The sequence below is a fragment of the Rhinopithecus bieti genome, unplaced genomic scaffold, assembly GCF_001698545.2.
Source record: "Rhinopithecus bieti isolate Rb0 unplaced genomic scaffold, ASM169854v2 scaffold_11401, whole genome shotgun sequence".
Lineage (NCBI taxonomy): Eukaryota > Metazoa > Chordata > Mammalia > Primates > Cercopithecidae > Rhinopithecus > Rhinopithecus bieti.
In genome coordinates, this window is record NW_016807151.1 from 1,826,304 (window position 1) to 1,843,357 (window position 17,054).

Below are 17,054 nucleotides of genomic sequence, written 5' to 3' on the forward strand. Positions count from 1 at the left end.
ACTTATAGACTGGGCGCAGTGGTTCCCAACACTTTGGGAGGCCGAGGTGGGAGGATTGCTTGAAACCAGGAGTTTGAGACCAACCTGGGCAATATAGTGAGACGTTATCTCTACAGAAAAATTTAAAAATTAGTTAGGCATGGTGGCATGCACCTGTAGTTCCAGCTACTCAAGAGGCTGACGTGGAAGGATCACTTGAGTCCAGGAGGTGGAGGTTTCAGTGAGCCATGATCATGCCATTGCACTCCAGCCTGGGTGACAGAGTGAGACCCTGTCTCAAAAAAAAAAAATTGAAAAAAAGAATGCCTAGAAACAGACGCACTCATTTATATGGCAGTTAATCATGTGTCAGGGTGACGATGGTGAGAAAAGACAACCAGAAAGACTTATGGAAGCCCGCATGAAGATCGTGGAGCTGTGGCAGGGAATCTGAGGTGGGGGCCCCGAGGCTGTGCTGAGGCCTCAGGTATTGTGCGTCTCCCCTCCACAGCTCCCTACACCATCATCACTTTCCCCTTCCTGTTCGCTGTGATGTTTGGAGACTGTGGTCACGGAACCGTGATGCTCCTGGCCGCACTTTGGATGGTTCTGAATGAGAGACGCTTGCTCTCCCAGAAGACGGACAATGAGGTGAGTGTCCACTGACGGTCTTGCCCCCGTTCATTTTCAGAGTATGAAAACGTGTATGTGGTTTTCACCATAGAAATAACACGTTTTTGTGAAAAATAAGGGAGAGAAGGAAAGTAAAAAAGAGCCAGAATTAACCGAAAACTTCTGGCCAAAGGTAATTCCTTTGGACGGTTTGGTGCCGTTCCTTTCAGCATTTTGGGTTTTGTTCATGACTTAATAAGGCATCGATTTTCTTTTCAATATGTATTTTTTCTAACTCTGATTTTTTTCTCTGATTATGAAAGAAATACATAATCATTGTAAACATTAGAAAATGCAACATATAGTGACCTAGAGAAAAATCACCAGGAATGCTTTTGGATATCTTTCCAATTTGTTTGTGCTTATCCACCAATTTTTCAAAAATTGGCATCAAGTAGTGCATACTATTTGTAGTGTTTTTACTTAAAATATCATGAGTATTTGTTCATGGCAGAAGCAGCCTGGGACCCGTGTTCTTCTGAACACTGAGAAACCCTGAACATCGTTTCTCCGCTCTTAAGTTTCTCCACCTTCACAGAGTACTGTGAAGGCTGAGACAACTCAAGAAGGGTGCATTGGTTCAAAGTATATCAGCTTGCCGGGCACAGTGGCTCACACCTGTAATCCCACCACTTTGGGAGGCCATGGTGGGTGGGTCATTTGAGATCAGGAGTTCGAGGCCAACGTGGTGAAACCCCGTCTCTACTAAAAATACAAAAATTAGCCAGGCATGGTGGTGGGCACCTGTAGTCCCAGCTACTTGGGAGGCTGAGGCTGGAGAATCACTTGAACCTGGGAGGTGGAGGTTGCAATGAGCCGAGATCGCGCCCTTTACTCCAGCCTGGGTGACAGAGAGGGACTCCATCTAAAAAAAAAAAAAAAAACAAAGAAAGGATATCTGCAATGTTTTATTACAGGTTGAATTAATTACAGCTAGGTCAGCGATGTCAAGGTTAGAGGACACGATCAACCTGTGACCAATATAGTTTTCTATGCCAAGCTTAAAGATGTAGTTTTGTATGGTAAACATTTTGAGTTTCAGAGTTATACGTCAGCACTTCTTGGAATGATTGACACACATTATTCAGTATTATGAGAAAGCACTTTATTCTTCTCAGCAGACATAGTCAGACAGGGATTCAACTTTACAATGACAAGATGCAAAATGAGTATATATCTGACTTGTCATAAATGTAGCGGCCATGAGAGGCCAGTTCAGTGCTTATTTCCTGGAAGCACCTGAGACACCAGCCACCTGCTTTTAAGTCCCTTCCTAAGCATATGAGGCCTTGCTTGCACTTCAGTTTATTTTCTAATGCAGGCGCAATGGAATAATCTGAGGCATGCATATATATATATATATATATATAATATTTTTTTTTTTTTTTTTTTGAAAGACACGAGTCTTGCTCTGTTCACCCCAGACTGGAGGCAGTGGGGCAATCTCAGCTCACTGCAACCTCTGCCTCCCGGGTTCAAGTGATTCTCCTGCCTCAGCCTCCCGAGTAACTGGGACTAATGTGCACACCACCACATCTGGCTAATTTTTAGTAGAGATGGGGTTTCACCATGTTGGTCAGGCTGGTCTCGAACTCCTGCCCTCAGGTGATCTGCCCACCTCCGCCTCCCAAAGTGTTGGGATTACAGGTGTGAGCCACCACACCCGGCTCTTTTTTTTCTTTGACAGAGTCTTGCTCTGTCACCCAGGCTGGAGTGCAGTGGTGCAATCTTGGCTTACTGCAGCCTCCACCTCCTGGGTTCAAGTGATTCTTCTGCCTCAGTGTCCCAAGTAGCTGGGATGATAGGCATGCACCACCATGCCCGGCTAATTTTTGCCTATATGGTTTTTGCTTAACGATAACAAATACCAGCCTAGGACTTTTGGTGCACCTATATGTTCTAAAACCGTGATGTGTGTGCTCTTCCTGTCTGGATGATTGATGTCTGCCATGGTCATGTGGCCCCCTTAAAGGGTGCCTGCACCGGTGATGCTGGAGACATCCTATAGAACACTTCCTCCGGGGTCTGCTTCAGAGCCCACTGACAATCATCCTCTCTGTGTCTCTGAGGCCAGATTTGGAACACCTTCTTCCACGGGCGCTATCTGATCCTACTTATGGGCATCTTCTCCATCTACACGGGTTTGATCTACAATGACTGCTTCTCCAAGTCCTTGAACATCTTTGGCTCTTCTTGGAGTGTCCAACCCATGTTCAGAAACGGCACATGGAAGTGAGTTGATGGAGAGAGATGGCGCAGTCACTGGCCGTCCGGGTGGCCTCAGTGACTGTTTTCTTGGTTGGGGGAGTCTACACCTAGCTCTACTCAGAGGTGCACTTGAAAATTCAAAACAAATAGACCAGGCGCGGTGGCTCACGCCTGTAATCCCAGCACTCTGGGAGGCTGAGGCGGGCGGATCACCTGAGCTCAGCAGTTCGAGACAAGCCTGGCCGACATGGTGGAACCTGGTCTCCACTGAAAATACAAAAATTAACCAGTTTGATGGTGGGCGCCTGGAATCCCAGCTACTCGGGAGGCTGAGGCAGGAGAATTGCTTGAGCCTGGGAGGCAGAGGTTGCAGAGAGCTGAGATTGCACCACTGCACTACAGCCTGGGTGACAGAGTGAGACTCCATCTCCAAAAAAAAAGAAAAGAAAAGAAAAGTAATTAGCCAAATGAGTTGGCATGCCTGTAGTCCTCACTACTTGGGAGGCTGAGGCAGGGGGATGAATTGGGCCAAGGAGGTGAAGGCTGCATGAGCTACAGTCACACCACTGCACTCCAGCCTGGGCAACACAGCAAGATGCTGTCTCAAACAAAAGCAAATGAGAGCCTGGGCATGGTGACTCACACCTGTAATCCCAACACTTTGGGAGGCCGAGGTGGGAGGATCACTTGAGGTCAGGAGTTCGAGACCAGCCTGGCCAACATGGTGAAACCCTATCTCTACTAAAAATACCAAAATTAGCTGGGCATGGTGACATGTGCCTATAATCCCAGCTACTTGGGAGGCCAAGGCACGAGAATTGCTTGAATCCAGGAGATGGAGGTTGCAGTGAGCCAAGATTGCACCATTGCACTCCAGCCTGGGCAACAGAGCGAGACTCCATCTCAAAAAAAAAAAAAAAAAAAGCAAATGAGGAAAGGGTTGGTTTTGCAATGCTGTCTCCCTGTATTTGTCCTCTGGCTGACAGAGTTGGGGATAGGGGTCACCTGGTAAGGAGATGTGGGGACTGTAGAATAGAGAGACCTGGAAACTCTCTAAATCCCCATAGTCCACCCTTCCCCTGTGCATTCCACCGTGATTTTATGCAGTTAATCAGACAAGCAGTCTTCAGAATGGAAACACAGCCTTTCAGGAATGGAGACTTTTATGAGGAGAAAGATTTTAGAGTTTGAGAGGTAGGTCAATTTAATGAACTGGAGGAGGACAGGGGACTCTGGAGGATAGGGGACTGTGAAGTGAACAAATAGAAATTGTGACAGCCTCATGATTTTAGGGAGGATCTTAGGCTACGTGCATCACGTACCTGAGATTTCCACAGCAGCATGAGGGCTAGTTTGTAAAACCTACATATCAATGGTGACATTTCCTAACATCTGTCTCTGCCCGGCTTCTTTGGATCATCTTAAGATTTCTGTGTCTCATCCTGGAACTTCCCTTTGAACAAATGAGAAAAGAGGACCAAAGTGAAGGCTGAGAGAGGTAAACGTGTTCACAATCTCGTTTCCCATTCTTCCTCTCCCAAGCAAGGGACTTCATGGGTTTTACTGGCTCACCAGGAGACTGTAGGAATCTTTAGTGTGGGGGCATGGAGACTCTAATGCAGTCACTTCTTATTTCTCTGCTAGGCCTACGTTCCCTGACATAGAGATGGGATTCCCCACCTTAAATAAATGTAGAAAAATAAAAATATAGAAAAATGAAGGATAAAACGTTTTCCAGAATGACAAACAGACAGCTGTGTCTGTGATTTTTTTTTTTTTTTTTTGGCTTTGCAATTAGTATTCTAAAGAGATGCCCAAAAGAACAAAACTTTCATAAATTTAAAAACAAATTAGGTTGAGCAGTGGCTCACACCTGTGATCTCAGAACTTTGGGAGGCCAAAGTGGGAGGATCGCTTGAACCCAGGAGTTCAAGACCAGCCTAGGCAATATAGGGAGACCCTGCCTCTACATAAAATGAAAAATAAAAAAAATTAGCTGGGCACAGTGGCACATGCCTGTGGTTCCAGCTACTCGGGAGGCTGAGATAGGAACATCATCTGAGCCTGGGAGGTTGAGGCTGCAATGAACCATGATGGCACTGCTGCACTCCAGCCTGGGCAATAGAGCAAGACCCCATCACAAACAAACAAACAAACAAACACATTCATTCATACACTTAGTTCTGCTCTTTAGATTTAAACTCATAAGTATAGAGATGAGTTTTATTTTTATTTATTTTTTATTTTGAGATGGAGTCTCGTTCTGTGGCCCAAGCTGGAGTGCAGTGGCACAATCTTGGCTCACTGCAACCTCTGCCTCCCGGGTTCTAGTGATTCTCCCGTCTCAGCCTCCTAAGCAGCTGGGATTACAGGTGTGCGCCACCACGCCCAGCTAATTTTTGTATTTTTAGTAGAGATGGGGTTTCACCATGTTGGCCAGGGTGGTCTTGAATTCCTGACCTCAGGTGATCCGCCCGCCTCGCCCTCTCAAAGTGCAGGGATTACAGGCGTGAGCCACCGCGCCTGGCTGAGATGAGTTTTGAAACTTGTTCAATCTGTGTAATTTCACCAGACTACCAACATGAAATTCCATTTCCCATGGAGTATGATTGTGAAAGGCCCAAGTTAACTGTCTTGTTACCACGCTGCAGATATGGCTATGAATGCTGTTCTCTTATGCACCTGCAAATATCTTCTTCCCCAATTCAAGACTCTTTGGTCTTGAATTGGAGCAATGCTCAGCCATATGTGAAGGATCAGGAGTATAAGGCAGAACGTCATTATCACTGTGGTAGAAGAAAAAGACAGCTGAAGTACACAGCAAGCTGGTTCTGGTCACCAGCTGCGACATGGTTCCTTGATGGACCTGCTTCCTTGATGGTTGAGAGATCACCGAAAACATTCCTGTAGTCATTGGAGTTGGGCGTATTGACTCAGCGAAGGAAATGGTGCATCACTGGGAAAACTATCTCTATTAAGAGGGTATTAGAAAGGGCTTAGGGGATTTAGCCTTTGTTAGGATGCAGGGGATGTTGGATCATTTTTGTGGTTTGGACCATATCCTTCTTTTTGCCTGTATCGGGGTATGATTGTGGAATGATCTTGTTTTTTCTCACTCTATCGTAGCGGCCAGGTGGCCTTGCCTGATGTTGCTGTCCTTTTTTTTTTTTTTTGAGACGGAGTCTCGCTCTGTCGCCCAGGCTGGAGTGCAGTGGCCGGATCTCAGCTCACTGCAAGCTCCGCCTCCTGGGTTTACACCATTCTCCTGCCTCAGCCTCCCGAGTAGCTGGGACTACAGGCGCCCGCCATCTCGCCCGGCTAGTTTTTTTTGTATTTTTTAGTAGACGGGGTTTCACCATATTAGCCAGGATGGTCTCAATGTCCTGACCTCGTGATCCGCCCGTCTCGGCCTCCCAAAGTGCTGGGATTACAGGCTTGAGCCACCGCGCCCAGCCGTTGCTGTCCTTTGAAGTTGTTTATGCTCAGCAGGATACACGATGGCTTAGCTGTGGGTGCCAGGCCAGTTCCCTCCTGTCAGGGGTGACTTTTCCCTTTGCGAACACACAAACACTTCTCTGCTATGGAAATCCAGCCATTTGCACTGAGTCATGCCATTAGGATGGGGGTCATGTCTGGGTGAGTGAGTCACGATCAGCTGCTGCCGTTGTATATTGAGGGCCAGGACAGTAGGCCAGGCTTCCCGATTCCCTCAGCTGCTACCTAAGGCCCCCAGCACCTCACTGCGGAAGGGAAGGGAGTATATTTCTGGACAGCCTGTCAAGACTGTGTGCTGTCTGTTCTTCATCATTTCATTATTTTTAAATTTAATTTAATTTTATTAATTTTATTTTTTGTAGATGGAGTCTTGCTGTGTTGCCCGGGCTGGAGTGCAGTGGTGTGATCTTGGCTCACTGCAACCTCTGCCTTCTGATTTCAAGTAATTCTCCTGCCACAGCCTCCTGAGTAGATGGGATTACAAGCATGTGCCATTGTGTCCGACTAATTTTTGTATTTTTAGTAGAGATGGGAGTTTACCATGTTGGCTAGGCTGCTCTCAAACTCCTGACCTCAAGTGATCCACCCACCTCAGCCTCCCAAAGTGCTGGGGTTATAAGCATGAGCCACTGTGCCAGGACTGTTCCTCCTCATTGCAAATGCTCATTCCTTGAACCCTTCCACAGATACAGGTTCTTAAAAAAAATTAGCTCAACTTTCTCACCCACTTAAGGCTTGCAGAGACAGAAAGTAAGAAATTTCTGGGCCAGGTGCGGTGGCTCATGCCTAATCCCAGCACTTTGGGAGGCCAAGGCATGCAGATCACTTGAGGTCAGGGATTCGAGACCAGCCTAACCAACATGGTGAAACCCCCGTCTTTACTAAAAATACAATAAATTGTTGGTCATGGTGGCACATGCCTGTAATCCCAGCTACTTGGGAGGCTGAAACAGGAGGATTGCTTGAACCTGGGGTCGGGCTGTGGGGGGAGGCGGAGGTTGCAGTGAGCCGAGATCATGCCATTGCACTCCAGCCTGGGCAACAAGAGTGAAACTCTGTCTCAAAAAAAAAAAAAAAAAAGAAAGAAAGAAAGAAAAAAGAAATTTTTTCCCATTGACATGCATGCTTCTGGGTGAAAAGGGGATACAGGTTTAAAGACATTCAATGGGCTACATGTTTTTAGAGGTGAGTTTCGTAGCAGTTGAGGTGTGTATATAAAAAACCAATCCATCCTTCAGAAGCAGCTCCGGTGTTCCCTGGGGAGACTTCCCAAGCATGTCCCTGGGCTGGGGTTTCTTTCCTGTGTTCTCCCAGCATCCCTGCCTTCTACTTCAGTTCTGATGTGTGTACAACTCCTGATTTCCCTTCCTTTTCCTTCCTTTTCCCTTTCCCTTTCCCCTTCTCTCCCCTCTCCCCCTTCCCCCTTTTTTTTCCTTTCAACAGAGTCTCACTCTGTTGTCCAGGCTGGAGTGCAGTGGTGCAATCATGGCTCACTGCAGCCTTGACCTCCCAGGCTCAAGTGATCCTCCCTCCTCAGCCTCCCAAGTAGCTGGAACTAAAGGCACGTGCCACCACAACCAGCTGGTCTCAAACTCCTGGGCTTAAGGGATCCTCCCACCTCAGCCTCCCAAAGGGCTGGGATTATGAATGTAAGCCACTGCTCTCGGCCCTGATTTTCTTTACTTTAGCACATCAGGCTGAGATCTCTTTGAAAACTCAGATTGTAGCCTCAGTGCTTAGGACAATACTTGATGCAGAGTAGATGTTGAATCAACTGAATTGATGAGTTGCACCGATAGTTGGGCTTTGGTGGGCAAGTTCAAGACTGGTGGTACTATAGTATTTTTTCTGCCCTGGTTGATCATTGTTTGTTTTTCTCCCTTTCTCCCTCTAAAGTACTCATGTAATGGAGGAAAATCCATATCTGCAGCTGGACCCAGCCATACCAGGAGTGTATTTTGGAAATCCATACCCATTTGGGATTGATCCGGTAATAATGTCTTCTTGGGTTAAATATTTATTGTATGAACTGTCTTGTGGAGGAGACCTCTGGATAGAGAAGAAAAGGCCAACAAAGCCTGTCAAATCAACAAACTTGTATTGAGATAAAATAACTTCTGCTGATGTTTTTGTGACACGTAGAGCCAGATTCAAGTAAATGTTCTATCTACACCTTCTACCCAGCCCCATTTTCCATATAGTTCCCCAAACATCTGCCTCTTTCTCCATCAGTCACATCCCTGGTGCTTAATAATTGCTTCTTTAAAAGGCACTTGGTTGCCTGGGGAGAATGCGTATTACATAAGCTGTTTAGCATCCTAATCAAGTTTAAGTTCCCTGCTTTGTATTTTCTCGCAGTGGGAAACATTTCCCTTGTTTTTAAAAAAGTGTGGATTTGTTTTTATGTTTGCTTTGTTTTACTGCATAGAATTGACACTTTTTTAAAAGGTATTTGCTTCATTTTATTTGTTATATCTATCCTAGTCAGCTTGATTTGAGCTAAGCAAAAGAATACTTCCTCGCAGCCTGTAGATATAAAGTGGTTTTGAGGAGATATAACACATGCCCATTCATGTAAAGCTGTTTATTTTTATTGGCCCAGTGCATGCTGCCACCAGGTGGCGGCCTTATGCTCCAAATGAAAACTGAACCTGGCAAATGCTGTCCATGTTTCTTCTAAGCTCTTTCTTTATGGGAGAGAACCTGAGACCTCAGTTTTTGTTGCTGACAGTTAGAAGTAAATAGTACTAGCCCTAAAATTGGTTCTCCTGTCTCTCCTGGCTTACAGGTCACCTCTTCTTAAGTTTTCCTGGGTCATCCTGCTATCTCCTGCCTCCCTGCCCTTATAAAAACAGAAAGTTTGCCCAGGATTTGTTTATACTTGCCACCCAGGGATACTTGCATTCTAAGTTTTATCAAAAGTGGTAAAGTCCTTGAAGGCTGGTTTGTAAGTTGCAAAGCGCTAAAAACTAATTTGAATTTTTGTGGCCTGCAAGACATTGTCCTTGGTCAAAGGAATTTCATGTTTAGTAAGCAGGTGGAGAAGGAATCTAGATGGGGATGATCTTAGGGTCTGGTTGATCTTCCTTTGTTTGGAATCTCATTGCTCCGATAGTCTCGTCTCTCCCCTCCACAGCCCACAGTTAATTCATCAGCAAATCCTGCCTGTCCATTTCTGCTCCTCAGACAGAGTGGAGCTACAGTATTTCACATTGCAGAACTGAATGATCCTGAGTTTCTACTCTGCATGCAATTTTGTCATCTGCCCACAAGTTAGAAAAGAAAGAAAATATGTCAGAGTGAAAGAGAATGTGGGATTTTGAAAATAATGAAATCTGTTCCTAGTAACATTTAGAATTTTGAAAATTTCTGGTCTTTCTATCCTAAAATAATACATATATATATGATTTTAAAAATCTATACCACACAAAATATTATATAAAGAAAAGCAGGGGTTGGCCAGGTGTGGTGGCTCATGCCTATAATCCCAGCACTTTGGGAGGCTGAGGTGGGTGGATCACTTGAGGTCAGGAGTTTGAGACCAGCCTGGCCAACATGGTGAAACCTTGTCTCCTCTAAAAATACAGAAATTAACTGGGCACGTTGGTACATGCCAGTAGTCCCAGCTACTTGGGAGGCTGAAGCAGGAGAATTGTTTTATCCTGGGAGGTGGAGGTTGCAGTGAGCTGAGATCATGCCACTGCACAACAGCCTAGGCAACCAGAGTGAGAGCCCATCTCAAAAAAAAAAAAAAAGATAAAAATACCAAAATTAGCCGGGCATGGGTGGCATATGCCTGTGATCCCAGCTACTTGGGAGGCTGAGGCAGGAGAAGTACATGAATCTGGGAACCTGAGGTTGCAGTAAGCTGAGATCACACCACTGCACTCCAGCCTGGGTGATACAGAGAGACTTTTCTCAAAAGAAAAAAAAAAGAAAAGAAAAGTAGAAGTTGCCTTTCCTACCTCTCCAGTTCCTGCAGTCCTGTTCCTCAGAGATAACCACTTTAACAGAACATGTCTGTATTCGTCCATTTTCATGCTGGTGATAAAGACATCCCTGAGACTGGGTAATTTATAAAGAAAAAGATTGTGTGGGGAGGCCATGCAATCATGGCAGAAGGTGAAAGGCACATCTTACATGGTGGCAGGCAAGAGAGAGAATGAGCGCCAAGTGAAATGGGTTTCCCGTTATAAAACCATCAGATCTCGTGAGACTTATTGACTCCCATGAGAATAGTGTGGGGGAAACCACCCCCATGATTCAATGATCTCCCACCGGTTTCCTCCCACAGCACGTGGGAATTATGGGAGCTACAATTCAAGATGAGATTTGGGTGGGGACACAGCCAAACCATATCAATGTCTGTCCCTGTGTTAGTACTTGTATCATATATATATATAGGCTTACTTTTTACATAATACAAATTTCTACAGTGCATTTACTGACTGCATTTGGTGTCTATTTGTGAATCAAATCACAAAATATTTGGCCTTCATCATAGCTGGCTTTAAGGTGTTTCTGAAAATTTTATAACAAATGAACACAACAAAATGGTTAAGAGCCTGGGCTCTTAACGCGGGAATCAGACTGCCTGTGTTTAACTCTTTGCTTTTCTGTTTACTTGCTCTGTGAGTTTGAGCATGTTAACATCTCTATATCTGTTTCCTCGCCTATAAAATGCATATAATAACAGCCCTAGGCTGGGTGCGATGGCTCACACCTGTAATCCCAGCACTTTGGGAGGCCAAGGCATGCGGATCATTTGAGGTCAGGAGTTCGACACCAGCCTGGCCAATGTGGTGAAATCCCATCTCTATTAAAAATACAAAATTAGCTGGGCAGGGTGGTGGGTGCCTGTAATCCTAGCTACTAGGGAAGCTAAGGCAGGAGAATCGCTTGAACCCGGGAGGCGGAGGTTGCAGTGAGCCGAGACTGCACCACTGCACTCCAGCCTGAGCGACAGAGCAAGACTGTCTCAAATATATATATATATATACACATATAAAAATAAAAATAAACACCAGCCCTAACTCCTAGGGTTGCTCAGCAAATGAAATTATGTTTACACGTAAAATCCCTAGAACAGAGTCTGATGCACAAACATGGTAAATACTCCTTGAATATTAGTTGCTCTTATGTTATTTCTTCCTAGGTATGTAAGTAAATTACTCTTCCTGCGGTTATGATAAATTACCTTATCTGTAAAATGAGAATAACTATATCTCACAGAGTTTTCAGTAGAACTAAATGAAATAGACACATCTAAATTGCTTAGTATGTGCTTGGTACTTAACTATTAACATTTTAAAATTGTCTTTTTATTTATTTATTTAGAGGCAAGGTCTTGCTCTCTTGCCCAGGCTGTAATGTAGTGGCATGATCATGGCTTACTGCAGCCTCGACCTCCTGGGCTCAATCTCCTCCCTGCTTCAGCCTTCCAAGCAGCTGGGACTACAAGCATGCCATGCCATGCTGGGCTAATTTTTGTTTGTTTGTTTGTTTTGAGACGGAGTTTCCCTTTTGTTGCCCAGGCTGGAGCGCAATGGTACGATCTCAGCTCACTGCAACCTCTGCCTCCCGGGTTCAAGTGATTCTCCTGCTTCAGCCTCCTTAGCAGCTGGGATTGCAGGCATGAGCCACCATGCCATGCTGAGCTAATTTTTAAAGAAATTTTTTGTAGAGACGGGGTCTCACTTTGTTGTCAGGCTGGTCTTAAACTCCTGACCTCAAGGGATCTTGCTGTCTTAGCCTCCCAAAGTGGTAGGATTACAAGCGTGAGCCACTGCACCTGGCCAACATTTTTAATGTGTCAGATTTGGCTGGGTTTAAAGTGTGCTAGCACACCTGCCCTCACTGCATTGAGTGTGCCTGTGGGAACTGTCCAGCCAGGTGGGCAAGGGGAATGCCAAGGGCTGGGGCACACCTGGTGCCACTTAGATGCCAAGGCCCGTGTGAGGGTAGAGGAGGCATCTCTGGGGTCTGGGCACCTGTTATTGGAGTCCCTTCTCCCCGCTTCCCAGCAGCCGCCTCCTCAGTAGGTGCACCTCTGGCCTGGCTCAGGACATTGCAAAGAAAGGATCAGTGCAAATTAGCACCTGACCATGTGAGCACGTGCGTGTGTTGGTGGGAGCGAGATGACTGTGTTTGAGGTTGTGTCTGGTTGGATGTTGGCCCCTTAGCAGAAGCAAAGAAGTTTGGAGGAGGAAGTCATTTAGGAGAAAAGGTGAGAAAGCCATTGTGCCCTTGTCACCTTTGACATGTCCCAGAGCAAACCTGAGAAGAATTTGGGATGTACCTCAAGTACAGATGGGGACAGGGGAAGGAGCAAGGACTTGGAATCCTTTCCACAGAGTGGGAGTGGAGACCATGGGGCTGCTGAGATTTAAACGGGGAAGATGAATGTTAGTGACTCTGGTCCTTAGCCAGCGTGAGACCCTAACTAACCCCTCCACCCACCTGCCCCCTGCACGACCACCCAGTGTGCTTTCTCCTCATGTCAGTATCATCAGTATTGTTTGGGGCAGGACAGGTACACATGATCCCCACCTGGCAGTGCTGTTTAAAACAGGGGTCGTGTAGAAGGCAGGGACTGTGTCTTACCCATCGTGCTTACAAAGATTGGCTACTGGAACAGCTTTTTGAGAAGGGCCTGGGGAAATGCTTCGTAATGTGAAGCACTACAGACTTTCAGAGTAAGAGGTGGTATTATTAAAAAGGATTGGATACATTCACGGGCCAATGATCTACAGACCATGATTAGGGAAACTGAGGCAAGTTTGAGCTCTTGCCATAATGGCACAGATTAGCTTTCCTCTTTTTTTTTTTTTTTTTGAGACAGAGTCTTGCTCTGTCACCCAGGCTGGAGTACAATGGCGCAATCTCGGCTCACTGCAACCTCCGCCTTCTGGGTTCAAACGATTCTCCTGCTTCAGCCTCCTGAGCAGTTGGGATTACAGGAACCCGCCACCATGCCCAGCTAATTTTTGTATTTTTAGCAGAGACAGGGTTTCACCGTGTTGACCAGGCTGGTCTTGAACTCCTTACCTCAAGTGATCCACCTGCCTCGGCCTCCCAGATTATCTTTTCATGTAGGATTTTTCTCCTCTATTTTTCTTGTAGCAGTTTGATAATAGCACTAATGATCCTGTTACTTTTGTCCTTAAAGTTGCATTTATAAAGGGTTTCATCCTTTTTTCCTTTTCAGACTCTAAAATGCCTGCATTGAGCTTGACTGAAATATGAAGGTGCAGTTCCCAGAACGATTTGCTCAGGGAAAGTTGTGCTGCAGCCCTCGACTCCAGTAGAACTTCTAAGACTCTCTCACTTGTTTTTGCCCCATTTCCCATCCAGATTTGGAACTTGGCTTCAAACAAACTCACATTTTTGAACTCCTATAAAATGAAGATGTCGGTGGTCCTGGGAATTGTCCAGATGGTTTTTGGTGTCATCCTCAGCCTTTTCAATCACATGTAAGTTTCCCGATGGACCCTCTGCCTGCTCTGTCTGATCACACTGATGATGAGTGGTGACAGAGCCACTGGTTTGGGACCCGCATCTCTCTGTACAAGTTTTCTTCCTATGCGGGGTACTTCCCTGGGCATCTTGGCTTGAGCCATGACAAGCTGGTTGGCTGGAAATGGTAGCACCTCCATTTCTCCTAAGCAGAGTCTCTCCAAGGTCAGTGCTCCTCTGGCCACAGAAATATTTGAGGGTTCAAAAAAAGACTGGAGGCCAGGCACAGTGTCTCACACCTGTAATCCCAGCACTTTGGAAGGCCGACAGATGGATCGCCTGAGGTCAGGAGTTCAAGACCAACCTAGACAACATGGTGAAACCTTGTCTCTACTAAAAATACAAAAATTAGCCAGGTGTGGTGGTGGGCACCTGTAATCCCAGCTACTTGGGAGGCTGAGGCAGGAGAATCCCTTGGACCTGGAGACAGAGGTTGCAGTGAGCCGAGATCACATCACTGCCCTCCAGTCTGGGTGACAGAGTGAGACTCCATCTCAAAAAAACAAAAACAAAAACAAAACAAAAACCATTCTCAACTTGTAGGCTGTACAGAATCAGATGATAGGCTCGACTGGCCTGTGGGCCACACTTTGCCGACCCCTATCTTAGAGCGTTCTTAGGAAAAAGCTTCCAAGTCCCCATTATGTATCCTCTTGCCTTTAAATGTGCAACTGCGAGCTAGGTCCGCGTGCGAAGCTGTGGTCAGATCACCACCCTCTCTGTGTGGGCATGACCTTTGCTTTGATGTCACTTCTAGACTGTGGCTCTCTCTGACTCTTTTGTGCAAAAGCACTTTCCAGTATTTCCTTCTTATTTTCTTTTCTATGCATCCATACAGGATTGCTTTTTGCTGGGGGATGTGGGGTGCTGTTGTTTGCCAGTAGTGCGAAAAAAAAAAGATAGAACATTTTGTGCTTTTGTGCTTTGAGAGAATAATTAAGTCCTAATGTTCCCTTGATGTTCTATCTTGTGTATTTGTGTGTTTTCCACCCCCAGATACTTCAGAAGAACTCTCAACATCATTCTGCAATTTATCCCTGAGATGATTTTTATCCTGTGTCTGTTTGGATACCTGGTTTTCATGATCATTTTCAAGTGGTGCTGCTTTGACGTCCATGTATCTCAGCATGCCCCCAGCATCCTCATCCACTTCATCAACATGTTTCTGTTTAACTACAGTGACTCTTCCAATGCACCCCTCTACAAACATCAGGTATTTCTGCTTTTTAAAAATTCTTCTTTTATTTACTTGATTATGTCAAATTTCTCTCCTACTCTTTTTTTTTTTTTTTTTTTTTTTTTTGAGACAGAGTCTTGCTCTGTCACCCAGGCTGGAGTGCAGTGGCACAATCTTGACTCACTGCAACCTCTGCTTCCTGGGTTAAAACGATTTTCCTGCCTCAGCCTTCTGAGTAGCTGGGACTATAGGTGCACACCACCACGCCTGGCTAATTTTTGTGTTTTTAGTAGAGACAGGGTTTCACCATGTTGGCCAAGCTGCTGTTGAACTCCTGACCTTAAGTGATCCACTTGCCTTGGCTTCCCAAAATGCTGGGATTACAGGTGTGAGCCACAGCACCTGGCCTCTCTCCTACTCTTGAGTGTTGCCAAAAGTAGTTATTTATAAAACTGAGCCATCTTGGCATCCAGTGGAGGCTGTTACATCCTTTACATTTCAAAAGGGTCTTATTAAATGAAGGTGCAAGCACCGAGGGCTATGGTGTGGCTGCAGCCATTCTTGTTGGGTAATACATGAGAGGGATAATTGGAGAGGGGTTGAAGATTGTCTTGTACATTGGCTATGAAGCGGGAAAAAAAATAACCCTTCAAATTGATAGGCTTGCAATGGTAGAATGTTCTCTATGGCACCTTAATATTTAATAATCTTTTATTCAAAGAGTGCACTCTGGCTAAATTAACAAGAATAATAATTGAAAAAGAATCAAGAAGAGAAGGCCCTGTATTCACATGGGGAGATGGTTTCTGGAAAACCATGAATCAAGCTCATGCTCTTCTGTGAGCTTCCAAAGCTGGCGGGAGCTGCTGTTTTGCATTTGTTGCTCCTCTTCCAGAGACAGTTCATCCCAACCATTGCACTTTATTGCCGCTCTGATTTCTTCCATTTCTTTTCGCCTCATTACCAACTTAATATTTAATTAATTAATTAATTAATTAATTAATGTATTTATTTTTGGAGATGGAGTCCCACTCTGTCACCCAGGCTGGAGTGCAGGGGCACGGTCTTGGCTCACTGTGACCTCCGCCTCCTGGGTTCAAGTGATTCTTCTGCCTCAGCCTCCCAAGTAGCTGGGATTATAGGCGCCCACCACCAGGCCCGGCTAATTTTTGCATTAGAGACAGGGTTTTACCATGTTGGCCAGCTGGTCTTGAACTCCTGACCACAGGTAATCCACCCACCTCAGCCTCCCAAAGTGCTGAGATTACAGGTATGAGCCACCACGACTGGCCAATATTTTATTTTTAAAAGGTATACAAATCCTGTTGGAGCTGGATATAAAAATAACTCTGAGTAATTCTTTGATAACACACATAACAGTAGCTTTTTCTCCTTGGCTTCTCCCAGTGATTAACCTGATCATATTATCTGAGGGTAGATTTTCACTATAAAAGGCCCATTTCTATAGGTCCTGATTCCTCTGGATGAAGCCCTGTGACTAGTTCCAGAAGACCAGCCGCCTTCAGTGCAAAGGTTGTCTGTCGGCGATTGCGCCCATCAGATGCCTAGTCAATGTCATGTTTCTACGGCCACGCCCCTTCTCATGAGTTCGATTACTAGTTGTGTCCTCTTTCCCTACCCAAGCATTGATAAGAAAAAGAAAAGGCTCGGCGCAGTGGCTCACGCCTGTAATCCCAGCACTTTGGGAGGCCAGGGCAGGCAGATCACCTGAGGTCAGGAGTTCGAGACCAGCCCGTCCAACATGGTGAAACCCTGTCTCTACTAAAAATACAAAAAATTAGCTGGGCGTGGTGGCGGGTGCCTATAATCCTAGCTACTTAGGAGGCTGAGACAGGAGAATCACTTGAACCCAGGAGGCACGAGGTCACGCCACTGCATTCCAGCCTGGGCAACAGAGCGAGACTCCATCTCAAAAAAATAGTGGAGTGAGGGTGGAAGATGGAACATATAAAGTGTTCCCTCTATTTTTTTTTTTTTTTGAGACGGA

The 17,054-nt window shown here is 45.6% G+C and overlaps 1 protein-coding gene across 5 annotated transcripts in view; it reads left to right on the forward strand.

Moving 5' to 3' along the window:
* The window catches only part of ATP6V0A4 (ATPase H+ transporting V0 subunit a4), a 93,027-nt gene that overhangs the window by 50,686 nt on the left and 25,287 nt on the right, over nt 1-17,054 (forward strand). For all 5 annotated transcript variants that reach the window (XM_017880386.1, XM_017880383.1, XM_017880385.1 and 2 more), the window contains 5 exons: nt 491-630; nt 2,726-2,883; nt 8,251-8,344; nt 13,708-13,826; nt 14,866-15,082. In XM_017880386.1, the coding sequence (XP_017735875.1) occupies nt 491-630; nt 2,726-2,883; nt 8,251-8,344; nt 13,708-13,826; nt 14,866-15,082 (728 nt within the window). The remainder of the gene's footprint in view (nt 1-490; nt 631-2,725; nt 2,884-8,250; nt 8,345-13,707; nt 13,827-14,865; nt 15,083-17,054) is intronic.